Source organism: Aotus nancymaae, unplaced genomic scaffold (genome assembly GCF_030222135.1).
Source record: "Aotus nancymaae isolate 86718 unplaced genomic scaffold, 86718_ANA_hifiasm-v0.15.2.pri h1tg000029l, whole genome shotgun sequence".
Taxonomy (NCBI): Eukaryota; Metazoa; Chordata; class Mammalia; order Primates; family Aotidae; genus Aotus; species Aotus nancymaae.
This window is the reverse complement of record NW_026988442.1, coordinates 6,045,475-6,059,033: the sequence shown is the minus strand read 5'-3', so window position 1 is coordinate 6,059,033 and position 13,559 is coordinate 6,045,475. Positions and strand designations below refer to the sequence as shown.

Sequence of the window (13,559 nt, the reverse complement as noted above, 5' to 3'; positions counted from 1 at the left end):
AGAAGCGCCAAAAAAGAATTTAAGGGAAGACCTGACTTTCTTTTGAGGCGTGTTTGCGGCGTTGTGCGCTTACGGGCACATTCTGGAAGCCGTGGTGGGAAAACTGAGGTTCCCGAGCTGTTGAGACAGATAGGATTCAGCCCCGCGCGGGGACGACAGAAAAGCTACGGCTGAAGAGAACCGCGGACTTGGCGGGAGTTGCCTGGGAGCTCAGATCCCGGTGACTCCTCTTAGCCCCGTGGTGCTTCCCTACGGGAGGGAGGGAGAATCCGGCCGGACAGATCAGCGTGTATCCTGGAGCCGGCTCAGTTGTGAACTAGAACAGCTTTGGGACCTCTGCTTTGGGACCTCTGTCCCGAGCAAGAAAGAACTTATCTTTAGGAGACGTAAATAAAGTAACGAAGCGCAGCTGCCCGAGCGTGGCTCTTTTACTCGTTCTCCAGTTCTACCCCTTAGGTTTTGTTGGATTTGTTAATACTCACCGTATTGGCTCGTTTGAGAAGGGTAGGCACGCAGCGTTGTTGAAGGAGCACCTCAGCTTGAGAGCCTGAAGGAGTTTTAGCTCTGTACTGTCAACAAACTTTGATCTTGGTCGGTTTTCTTAATTTCTTTGAGCATCAGATTCGTAGTGCGTAATGCCTAGTTAATTATCGGAGCCCTGTCATGCCGTTAAATCGTGAACTTTCTGGTTACTAACTTGTTTATTAACTAAAGCCCTTTAAGGATTTGGATAAGTTCTTTTGTAATGAATTGCACTGCAGCGTACAGATATATCTTTATTTACTTTTATACTTTGGATAGGAATCATTTTTAAGTAGACTTACGCTTTAAAAGAACAGTTTGGGTTCACAGAAAAATTGCACGGGAAGTGGATGTGACACTCCAGGATTGCCTGTATGTAAGAAGCTATGATGATGTATCCCTAGTGTCTCACAGGCCAGAATTATGTTCATCCTGTCCTGTCCTTTAAGTCTCAAATGCCGCAAACAAGTTTTCATAGAGTTAATTATCTGTCCTATTTTCATTTCTGTGATGGAGACTTCTTGTAAACCGATACAGTACCTTTCCTTACTTTTAGCCTATGAGCGTCTAGTATAAACTATATTTAATAGTTATTGAACTATTAAATTATGGTATACCTTAAAAAGCTATAGAGATTAGAAACCTAACTGCAGAATATTTGAGTCTTGTATCATAGGTGTACAACTTTGCAAGACAGTTTGCTAGTCTCAAAGCTAGAATACATTAATTTTTCCCTTTTTATTACCTTAATACATTTTTAGGAGCACTATTTACAGCTTTGGTGAAGACCTTTTAAATATCTATCTTTTAGGAGGGATGAATGGAGAGTATAGAGGCAGAGGATTTGGACGAGGAAGATTTCAAAGCTGGAAAAGAGGAAGAGGTGGTGGGAACTTCTCAGGAAAATGGAGAGAAAGAGAAAACAGACCTGATCTGAGTAGAACCACAGGAAAACATACTTCTGGTAGGTGTGGTCAATGATTGTTCAATTTTTTTCTCTTCATGAAGGAAGCAATTCATGTCTATCATAAAAGGTGGTTTATCTCATACTTCCGTTTGTCTTTTATACTACCCCTTAGTAAGTATTTGAACACTGATGTCCCAAATTCTTACTAAAACCTCTAATTAGATACTCTATTAATGAGAGTCTCATTTGGAAACAGAAGCAAATTGGAAAAATTCACTGCTTCTACAACCTAGTATTTTATTTTTTTCAGAACAAACCCCACAGTCTTTGCTTTCAGCAAAGACCCCACAGTTAGTACAGACAACATTGGATCGACTCATACCATATAAAGGCTGGAAGCTTTATTTCTCTGAAGGTAGGGTTAAAAAATGCAAAAAGCACCATAAATCATATTTTCTTAACTTGTCTTTGTATGCTACATCTCCTATTACTATAATTTACTTACTGACATATATCCTGCTTTAATCTTAGTTCACCCAAAGAACTAAATGATGTTTATGTTTCAAAAGCATTTTAGGTTTTATATCAGTCAGGAAAGCAGAAACCATACTATGTATTTCAAAAAGAGAATTTAATGCAAGAAATTGGATACAAAAATGGAAGACTGAAAGAGCAGAATGAAAATATTGAGGTAACCCCCTAGAAAGTAGTAACTTTAGGAAACAGCAAACCATCCTTATAGCTAAGAGAATAAAAGAAGTTCTGAGGTTACCAGAATGTAGAAATTCAAAGGTGGGAGAGATCACAGGATAGCTGTTATTTTGACTTCTGAGAGGCACCCTACAAAGCTATGCTTGGACTTCTGAAGGCTACCTTACAGAGCTGTGCTCAGACCGCTGAGGCAAATGAAGCTGGTTGCCATGCTGAGGGGGCATGACTCAGTGGTGCTTGGAACTGGAGGCTAGCACTATAGCTAAAAAGAATTGGAAACAAGAATAAATTCCTTGCTTGCTTCCTGCTACCCTCCAGTCTCTAAAGTGCCTTCAAATGGCAGAATTTAATCTGAGAAATGTAGGGTACAGATGTGAATTATAGCATCACAGAGCAGAAAATAGAACAGTGGGCTTGAAATCAAGGACAATAATCAATATAGCTTGTGTAGAAACACAGGTCAGGAATCTCCCTTTGATAATTAAGAATACCAGTTAACCTTCATCAGTCTGTATAGATGTGGGGAACTATCTCTTCTGTGCTATTAAAATATCGATTTGTTTCTTATGTCTCATGAGGGGTGTGTGTGTGTGTATATATATATATATATATTATGCCTCATGAGGGATGTGTGTGTGTGTGTTTTAATCACTAGACTATTGAGATCCAGGACCCTCCCTGCGCCCCCAGGCACTCAGTAATCATTTTGTGAATGAATACTTTATAAATGTTTTCTTTATTGAGAATCTGTTTGATTTTTCCATCAATGGAATCTGTTTCATGAATGATCTTTTGTTCCTTTAGGATGCATTAGTCACCAGCACTCACATTAGTCCCCTAGCAGGTAGCGTAGAACACTATAAGTGATCTTTGGACTGTCCTAAAGATGGAGTTCAAGAGGTGCCTTCCCATTTGTACTTCCTAGCTACTTTATTATATTGTTCTTCTGTGGAAGACATATTTGAAAATACAGAACTTTAGAGTATTTTAAAAAAAAAAAAAGCTTCAGTTTTGCCAGCAGAGTCAAGCGGTCTGTTGGTATGTCTCCTGATCTCAGGAAAGACTGTGATTGTCTTCAGCTCTGTTTCAGAGTAAGAGTCTAGTTTATGTGTCTGGCTTTGGCTTTGTTATAATTTTTCGTTTAAGCTTATTGTCTAAGTTATTTGAACTAACATGTCCTATTAGGTGTCAAAGATTCAAAACAGTGTTTCCCAAATATTGGGGCTTTTAGAGAGAGAGACTTTCTGTCTGCATTTCACATTATGAATACTTAAATTTGTTTTAGAATCTTAAGTGTAAATTCTATACCAGTTCTTATATGAATGCAATCAAAATACAAAGCAATTAGAAAAAAATCATCTACCATGTATATAGTGCTGCTTTTGTTTCATGAAAAATATGTTTGTACATGTGTGATTATTAGTGTTAATGCCTTATTTGTTGGCTTAGTTTACAGTGATAGCTCTCCTTTGATTGAGAAGATTCAAGCATTTGAAAAATTTTTCACAAGGCATATTGATTTCTATGACAAGGTGAGATTCCTCTACAGTAAAGCTACCAGTCACGTGCCATCTTATCAATGTATTTGAGGTGTTGGTGATTATGATCATAGGCACTGGAGTCAGACTGCCTTGGTTCAGACCTCGGTTCTGCCACTTACTGCGATATTTATTACTTCTCTGTTCCTCAGTTTTCTCTTTCATTTGGAGATAGAGGTATAAATACCTACCTCAAAGGTTTGTTAGGAGGCATCAATAAGTTAATATTTTTAAAATATCAGAACCATGCTTGGCACAAAGCTTTTATTTTATCGTACTTACCATTATCACATATAAACATTGTAGGCTTTCTCAAAGTGTGTAATAGAATGCTCAGTTGTAATTGACTACAGAAAAGCAATTGTTTTCACATTTTTATATTTTATAGGATGAAATAGAAAGGAAAGGAAGTATTTTGGTGGATTTTAAAGAACTGACAAAAGATGATGAAGTAACTAACTTGTTACCAGATACAGCAAATGAACTAAGAGATGCACCTGAGAAAACCTTGGCTTGCATGGGTTTGGCAATACATCAGGTAACTATTTGTCTTATGCATACTTTTGTTTAAACTTTTTTAATGTATGCACACACACACACACACTTTGTCTAAGTTTAAAGGAAGATTTTACAGTGACTACTTTCTCAAAGAGACACTTAGTTTTTATGAAAAGACATTGGCTTCAACTGAGAGGTTGCAGTTTCGTTCTGAAAGATACCATTCATTCTATATACAACAGCTTGTCTAAATGAAATACTTCTAACTTACTTGGATTTGCTTAATTTTGCTAAAGATTGTGCAGAAGTTAAACCTTGCTTTCAAGAAGTTATACAATCTCATAGGGAAGATAAGACAAGGAATCATGGTGTTATCAGTTATGAACTTAGAGCAAAACAGAGCAACCTTAGATTTAGGTTCTGTGGCATGAGGCAAACCACTGAGTGTCCCTGTATATCAAATGGAAATAACAGTTTGTACTATGCCTGCCTGAGTTTTTTCCAGGATCAGGTAACATAGCCATATATGAAAGCACTTTTTAGGATAGCAAACAGATATATACTTCAAGGTAAAGAGTAGCAAATCACAGGACAGGCATACACAAAGTGCTGGGACATTCAGAGGGGCATTCTCCTACCTCTTGCATATGCTATCCATTCCACATAGAATCCCCTTCCCCTCACGTAGACAGATTATTTGGGCCTAGCTCAGTTGTCTGTCTGTAAAACCTTTCTCATGACTACTTTTCAAAACTTGCATGGTATTTTGTCTGTACATCTTTATGGTCCTTATAACAATTACAGCTGTATATATGCATCATAGGTTGTCAGCAAACTGTAGTACACAAGTAGGTATTAAATGTTTGTTTATTTATTTATTTTGAAATGGAGTTTCACTCTTGTTGCCCAGGCTGGAGTGCCATGGCATGATCTCGGCTCTCTGCAGCCTTTCGCTCTTGTTGCCCAGGCTGGAGTCCAATGGCATGATGTTGCCTCACTGAAGCCCCCGAATTTAAGCGATTCTACTGCTTCGGCCTTTCAAGAAGCTGGGATTATAGGCATGCACTACTATGCTCAGCTAAATTTTGTGTTTTTAGTAGAGATAGGTTTTCACCTTGTTGGTCAGACTGGTATCAAACTCCTGACCTCAGGTGATCCACCCACCTTGGCCTCCCAAAGTGCTAGGGATACAGGCATGAGCCACCGCGCCCAGCCTGTTTATATTACTTAATGTTAAATGCCAAGGGAGTGAGTGTTAGATATTTTAATAGTCCTCTTTATTTTCTCTGTCTTGATTAATCAATGAATATAGAGAAGTAGGAAAGTGGTTTTTTTTTTTTTTTTTTCTAATTAGAATCAAGAGGTTATGATTTTAGGGACTACTATAAGGGCTTTTAATGTTAGGTTTAGTTGGAACAGAAAAGAGCAGACAGGGATGCTGGAGTTTTTCAGTTCTGGGACAGCAAAATCCAAAATAAAACATAATCCACCATAAAGTAAGTAGTCATAATTAAATATTAGAAGCCGGGCGCAGTGGCTCACGTCTGTAATCCCAGCCCTTTAGGAGGCCGAGGCGGGTGGATCACGTGGTCAAGAGATTGAGACCATCCTGGCCAACATGGTTGGCACATGCCTGTAGTCCCAGTTACTTGGGAGGCTGAGGCAGAAGAATCACTCGAACCCGGGAGGCGGAGGTTGCAGTGAGCCGAGACTACGCCACTATGCTCCAGCTTGGGCAACAGAGCAAGACTCCATCTCAAAAAGAAAAACCAAAAAACAAATAATTAAATATTAGATTTTTAAAGCTCTGTTAAAGTTTTCTGTTTTATTCAGTTTTTGTTCATAAACTTTATATTCTCTATAAAAATAGTGTTCTGTATAAAGAGAGTATTTTGTTTTCCAACTTCAGAGTAAATGTCTGTCCTGTTTAGGTATTAACTAAAGACCTTGAAAGGCATGCAGCTGAGTTACAAGCCCAGGAAGGATTGTCTAGTGATGGAGAAACAATGGTAAATGTGCCGCATATTCATGCAAGGTAAGGAATTTGATGTATTAAAGTATTACTTAGAATGGGGCATTGAAGGCTATTTAAGAATGAGAACCCTCATTTTATAAAAACAAGGAAATCAGTAAAAAGGATATGAGTTCCTTGTCATCTCATTGATCATCACACTGAAATAAACTCATTGAAAATTATTCAAAGATATCATGACAGGTATTTCCTAAATAAGGAAGAAAATGTTGATTTCCTAACGTGCAAATTTTTTAAACATTCATTTTGGATGTGAACTTAACAAGATCTTGTCTTGTAAGTTTAATAATCCATGTATGAGTTGAGTATCCCTAATCCGAGTAAAATCTGAAATGCTCCAAAATTTAAAACTTTGAGCCATGACATAACACTGAAAAGAAATGTTCATTGGAACATTTCAGATTTTTGAATTAGGGATACTCAACTAGTAACGTTGCAAATATACAAAAGTCCAAAAAATCCAAAATACTTCTGGTTCCAAGCATTTTAGATAAGGGATATACTCACTCTGTAATACACTAAGTGGTGTGTATTTTGTTAAATTACCAGGTTTCTATTAGATACAAGGGAATAAATGAAATTATTTAATTTTTCTTGAATTCATCTTTAAGATTTTAAATTTATTGGAAGAATTCATTATAGGTAATCATCAGGTTTTATTTTTCTTTTCCAGAATTTATAGAAGACATTTCCTAGAAGTTCTTTAAAAAGAACTTAAAAACTCAAAGTTTTTTTAATCTGTAGATTTTCCTTTTGGCATTATTTTTTTCCTTGAGAACAGCCTATGAGATAAGAAGAAAAAGGAAGATTTAGCATCGTTTCTTTTTAAGAATGGTTTAATTTTTGTTAGATTTCTGATATATCAAATGGATGATTTGGTTTGGGAATTCCATAGTTGCTCCTAAAAGGAACTTGTGAAAATATAAACAACCTGAACTTTCTGTTCGTTACTTCCTGTTTTATTTTAGAGTGTACAACTATGAGCCTTTGACACAGCTGAAGAATGTCCGAGCAAATTACTATGGCAAATACGTTGCTTTAAGAGGGACAGTGGTTCGTGTCAGTAATATAAAGCCTCTTTGCACCAAGATGGCTTTTCTTTGTGCTGCATGTGGAGAAGTTCAGAGTTTTTCTCTTCCAGATGGAAAATACAGTCTTCCCACAAAGGTAATACTATGTTCTTTAACTGCTTCTTTATCTTGATAAAGAAGGCAAATCAGAATACAGAATACAGAAAACTTATCCCAATGTTTCTGAACACAGAGCTTATTTTTATTTTTTATTTTCGATGTTCTGCTTTTATATTATGGAATACTTCTGGTTAAAAAAAATGTAGAAATAAATAAAACATTCCACTACTCATCACCCCAAATTTACATTTTTCAACTCCAGACACATTTTTTAACGATATAAAGCATTACTGGCACAATTAGTGTCTGTGTTTTACCCTTTCCTATAGCATTCCCAGGGATAATCATTTTCCAGAAGTTATAATATGCATCCCTTCCATTCATATTTCTGTTGACTTTTAGGTATACGCACCAAGTTTTTTTTTTCCCTCTTTATTTCTTCTATTTGGAAGTGATTTTTTTTTTATCTTTATTAACCTTTTTTAAACTAGATTTGAAAACTATAGAAAAGTGCAGAGAATAATGTAATTAACACTTACCTACTCTATGATTCGGCAAAATTAATATTTGTTATTTTAGCTTAAATTTGTAACAAAAATATGGTTATGTAGTTAAATTTGAAGTCTCTCTGTTATCCTCCTCAGTTTTATTCCCTTTATTTGCTCCCCAGATACAGCCACTCTTCTGAAATTGGCATGTATTCTTTAAGTTTGCATTTTCATTCTTGACTATATATGTAGAGTTAGTTTTTTGTATTGTGTTTACATAAATAGTATACTGAATGTAGCATTATGCATCTTTTTTTTACTTGGTTATTTTGGAGTTCTACCTATTTTAATACATATCTAATTCTTTCATTTTTACTATTGCGGAGTGTTCCTTTAAATAAATAGCCACTGTTTACCCATTTTCCTGGAGGTAGACAATGTGCTGTTTCCAGTTTTTTATAATTACAAATGATGCTGCAGAGAACATTCTTGTATATGTCTCCTTAGCAGAGGAATCCTAAGTTGTAGGTTGTACTTATTTTTAACTGTATTAGATGCTGCCAAATTACTGTCCAGAGTATTGTTTCCAACTTACGTCCCTTCTAGTAGTGTTAAGCAGTTTCCATTTCTCCATATTTTCATTAACACTTGGTATTGTTAGACTTTTACATTTTTGGCAGTTTGGTAGGTGTAAGTAATATTTCATTTATAATGTGAATTTTTCTGATTTCTGTTGTGACTGAGCATCTTTTCATATCTTTATTGGCCTTTCAGTTTCCTTCTTTATTGAATTTTCTATTTATATCTTCTGTTCATTTTCCTGTTTATTGGTTAATTTTTAATTTTTTTTTTTAGAGATGGAGTCTCATTCTTTTGCCCAGGCTGGAGTGTAGTGGAATGATCATAGCTCATTGCAGCCTTGAACTCCTAGGCTCAAGTGATCTTCCCATCTCGGCTTCCCAAGTAGTTGGGACTACAGGTGCCAGCCACTGGGCCTGGCCCTATTAGTTTGTTGGTTTGTTTATAGGAGTTATTTATATTCTAGATACTAATTATTGTTGATCATATACATTACAGATTATCTTCTCCCAGTCTTGGGTTTGTCCTTTAACTTTGTGGGTTTTTTTTATTGTACAGGTTTACATTTTGACATGATCAAATTGATGTCTTTTCCTCCATAACTTGGACATTTTGTGCCCTGCTTAAGAAACCCTTCTTGGGCTGGGTGCAGTGGCTCACACCTGTAATCCCAGCACTCTGGGAGGCCAAGGTGGGCAGATCATCTGAGGTCGGGAGTTCGAGACCAGCCTAACCAACATGGAGAAACCCTGTCTCTACTAAAAATACAAAATTAGCCAGGTGTGGTGACACATGCCTGTAATCCCAGCTACTTGTGAGGCTTAGGCAGAAGAATCACTTGAACCTGGGAGGCAGAGGTTGCGGTGAGATCACGCCATTGTACTCCAGCCTGGGCAACAAGAGTGAAACTCTGTCTCAAAAACAAAACAAAACAAAAAAAGAAGCCCTTCTTCACTTAAGCATTATAAACGTATTTCATGCATTTGCTTCTGATACTCCTAAGTTTTGTTTTTTATCTTTAGATCTTTTGTCCATCTGGAATTTATGCCATTGGTGAATGGCATAAAACTAGAGATTTGAGTTGGACACAGTGGCATGTGCCTGTAGTCCGAGCTACTCAGTAGTCTGAGGCAAGAGGATCGCTTGAGCCCTGGAGTTTGAGACTAGCCTGGGCAGCATAGTGAGGCCCCCACCTCTTAAAAAAAAAAACTGGTGATCTAATTTTTAGGCGAAAAGCTATTTGTCCTGACGCCGGTTGATTGATTAAGCCCTTATTACCATGGATGTATAATGCTTCCTCAGTGGTGCCTGCAGTCATCTCTATCACCATTGGGCTTTAGTAAATTTAACATTTGCTAAATTTTTGCTCATGTAAAGGGTTGAATCCTTAGTGAGGTAAATAATCATTTGAAGAATTAAGAAGGGAAACATAAAATGTTTATGTTTGAAATTTCTGAGGGTGTGTGAAATTTAGCTATTGGTTCTGAATAATAAGTGGTGTTGATAGATGGGTTTCATCTACTGTTTGTCTTGGCTTAAGGTTCAAGATACAGCCTTTAGCTCAGAGGCCAGAATTTAAATCTTCTTCGTTTTTTTTCTTTTTGAAGATGGGGTATCACTCTGTTGTCCAGTCTGGAGTGCAGTGGCACGAACACAGCTCACTGCAGCCCTGACCTCCTAAACCAGATATTTTCTAGACAGTATTTGTTCAGGGTATTTTCATGCCCTCTAATAAAGTAAGTAGTAGCATTGACTCATGAGTGATGTGAAGAGGTCCTCCATGTGTCTGAACTGTAGGAATTTGAAGTGACAGAAAGATGGCTGTTTCAGATGATATCTGTTCTAGCCACTATTGCTGCATAACCCATCACCCTAAAATTCAGTGGCCAAAAATAAGCCAATCATTTTATTAGTTTCTTGGGTCAGGAGTTTGGAGGAACTACTCACCTGGCTAGTTCTGGCTCCAAGCCTCTCATGGAGTTGTAGTCAGATGGTGGTGGGGGTACAGCAGGGTGGCTGGGGACTGGCAAGGCATTCTTCTCTTTTCCATGTGGTCTCTCTAGGTGGGCTAATTTGGGCCTCTTGCACATAGTGTAGCAGCTCAGGGGACTCAGCCTGCTTATATGGTTTCTGACAGCTTCAAGACAAGGAAGTCCAGGTGGTAGGCAGAAATGGCCTTGTTTTTTGTTAGCTAGTCTCAGAAGTCAGGCAGCATCACTCTGTCACATTCTGTTGGTTGCAAAGTGAGTCACAAGCCTTCTCAAATTCCAGGAGAAGGAATTAGACTCCATTTCTTAATGGAGGAGTAGCAAGGTTCTCAAAAGGCTTGAAGAGAAATATTGTTGCAATCATATTTGGCAAATACAGTCTGAAATTATAAATGCTTCTTGAGATCCAAACACCGGAGTGCTTGTGTGATATGATAAATATTACACTGTACAGAAAGTGCAAAAGGAGCCTACATGAGAAAGCTGAGGATTAAAGAAAACTCTGGAAAGGTTTTTAAAAAGGAGAGGATTAGCATTGGGTATGTGGGACAGAATGAGAGGTGGGCATTGAAGGAGCGGGAGATGGCATGGGCACAGAGGAAGCAGTAAGTGCTTAGTGTGGGAGGCAAGCAAAGCACCTTGCATACCCATAGCCAAGTAAGAGCAGTAAGCGAGAAGGATCAGTTGGAAAAGTGCCTCAAAAGCTCTTGATACTCAATTGTTGCAGGAGGAAATAGAAAGTCATTAATCTCTCAGTGGATTTTACTTTACTAGCATCCTGAGACCAACTTTTAAAACAATGTTAAATGAAATGTTTTAACTTGAATTTTTTTGAGATGTGATTATAGTTTATCAAGATCTGAATGTGAATTACTTTTGTTTCAGTGTCCTGTGCCTGCGTGTCGAGGCAGGTCATTTACTGCTGTCCGCAGCTCTCCTCTCACAGTTACAATGGATTGGCAGTCAATCAAGTAAGCAGTCGGACTTGCATAAAAGGCAGGCTTTAGGTGTCCCACTGTCAAGTAAATCCATAATTTTATTGTATTATACTGTGCGTTTTATCTAAACAATGACAAGGTGTATAATAGTATATAGTAGAAGGTTTATTTGATGGAGAGTTTGTGTGTTGAAATAATCGTCTTTATTTGAAATTTATTCTCTGTCAGATTCCAGAAAAGATTCATTATGTAAATATTATGTACTACTGATAAATAGTTGATTTTATATCTCAATTATGTGATTAATTGAACTGGATATAGGCCATAAGCAAAGCTGTGTGATTCCTTTCATAATGAGCTGTGATAGAAATAATAATGTTTTGAAGTTTTCAGATAAAGAATCCCTTAGAAATGGCATGTTTCATTTTATGTTCTTACTGTCGCAATGGGGCATTTTACTAAGGTTTTTTTAATAGCTTTCTTTTTTGCAAGTCAGTTTTCTTTGTGTATGTATTTTTCATCCCATAATTGATACCATTTTTTCTAGCCATAGATTCACAACTCATTCCTAAATATAAAATAGTGGATGGTTTTAAAGTCAGTGCTTTCCAGGAAACCTTGGTGAAATAAGATTGTCCTAAAAACTAAGAACCTAGGGAAAAGATGAGATGGTCTGCTACTAACTGCTTTACCCCCTTCTTCCCTGAAAAATTAAGACTAACATGTATAATAATTAACTGTACTATACTGAGATCTTTACAAATATCCCATTTTATAAGAGGGGAAATGTTTAGGGATTCTTGGGTATGATCATGTAGCCCATGAGTATAGTAGAGCCTGATTTCCAGCCCAGTCTGTGGGACTTGTACCACTTAAGAGGAGACAAAGGGTTAGTCTGGAGGTAATGAGTTATTTCAACTATTCACAGTCACTTACAGATCAAACTCCTTGTTCTATTCTTTACTCCCTTCTCACTCCTGCGCTTGACTAGTCTTTAGAAAGTGGTATGGGGGGCGTGAATTGATAGTGGAGTGGTCAGTGATCCTGGAGCAAGGTTTGAAGTCATGCAGGTTAGGTGGATGCCAGTGCCTGGCCCATGACCTGAAAAACATTGAGAGGTAATCTAGATGTATGATGAATATATTCCAAAGTTATTATTTTAATGTTCAATGATTGTACTTACATTTATTATTTAAGTAATTAAGTAAAAAAAAAGCTTTAATGTAATAACATATACTTGTTTTTAAAAATTCAATCAGTGTGGAAGGGCACAGTCCCCACAGCTTGCTGTTACATTATACATAACTTTAGATACCATTCTTGCATGTCTTTCATCCTTCGCTTTACTGCATCCATTCTATGTGAGCTGAGGACATTAGAAACATACTTGTTCTTACATCTTCCACTCCTAGACTTTCTCAGTTCTGGCATTACTTTAGATTGTTAAAGTTTACTTTCTGTTTTCTAGTTATAATTGTCTTCCAGGCTTTATTTATAGGTCATGTCTAACAAAAACAATAAACAGGCATTTACATTTTTATGTTAATAAAAATGCCTGATATGGCATTCCCTCAGATAAGTAATATGAGCTTCTGACTTCTCCCCTATCTTTTCTATTCCTACTTGTGTCCTTATAATAGTAGAACCCAGTGCTGGAACCGGCCAGACAGTTTATCCCCTTTTAGTAGGTAACCTAGCATATGCAGAAGCCTCTGTGGATCTTACCATCTTCTTGCTCCACTTGGTGGGTATCTCTTCCATTTTAGGGGCTATTAACTTTATTACCAGAATTATTAACATAAAATCCCCAGCTCTGTCCCAATATCAAACACCCCTTTTCATCTGATAAGTCCTCATTACAGCAGTCCTTCTACTCCTTTCCCTTCCCATTTTATTAACATAAAGATGTAAATGAAGTTCAACAAAGAACCAAGTAAAGTGATCAAATGCCAGGCAAAGGAGATACAATTTATGTCACTGGGTTTTGCTGTTTTGTTTTGTTGGTTTTTACTCCTTAAATGAAAATGGCCCAAGCATCAGATTATCTTTTATACTCTGCTAGTTATTTGGAATTATCCCATATTTTAGTGTGCATCATATTTAGACTGTAACTTTGTTGTTTAGTACTTCATTTTTCCTAAGGTTTCTAAGTGCTGGTTTTACATCTTAGAATATGCCTGTACCATTTCACCATAATTTTCCATTCTGTCTTCAATACTATGGAATAT

General features: G+C 37.1%; 1 protein-coding gene across 3 annotated transcripts in view; it reads left to right on the top strand.

Annotated features, from left to right (window-relative positions):
- The first annotated feature begins 15 nt into the window (after positions 1–15).
- The window catches only part of MCM8 (minichromosome maintenance 8 homologous recombination repair factor), a 41,321-nt gene continuing 27,777 nt past the window's right edge, over positions 16–13,559 (top strand). For 2 of the 3 annotated variants that reach the window (XM_012455416.2, XM_012455414.2), the window contains exons 1-8: positions 16–591; positions 1,334–1,486; positions 1,740–1,844; positions 3,590–3,672; positions 4,067–4,216; positions 6,108–6,211; positions 7,177–7,375; positions 11,279–11,364. In XM_012455416.2, the coding sequence (XP_012310839.2) occupies positions 1,339–1,486; positions 1,740–1,844; positions 3,590–3,672; positions 4,067–4,216; positions 6,108–6,211; positions 7,177–7,375; positions 11,279–11,364 (875 nt within the window). In that variant the 5' untranslated portion in view covers positions 16–591; positions 1,334–1,338. The remainder of the gene's footprint in view (positions 592–1,333; positions 1,487–1,739; positions 1,845–3,589; positions 3,673–4,066; positions 4,217–6,107; positions 6,212–7,176; positions 7,376–11,278; positions 11,365–13,559) is intronic. The other variant, XM_012455415.2, reaches the window with a different exon arrangement.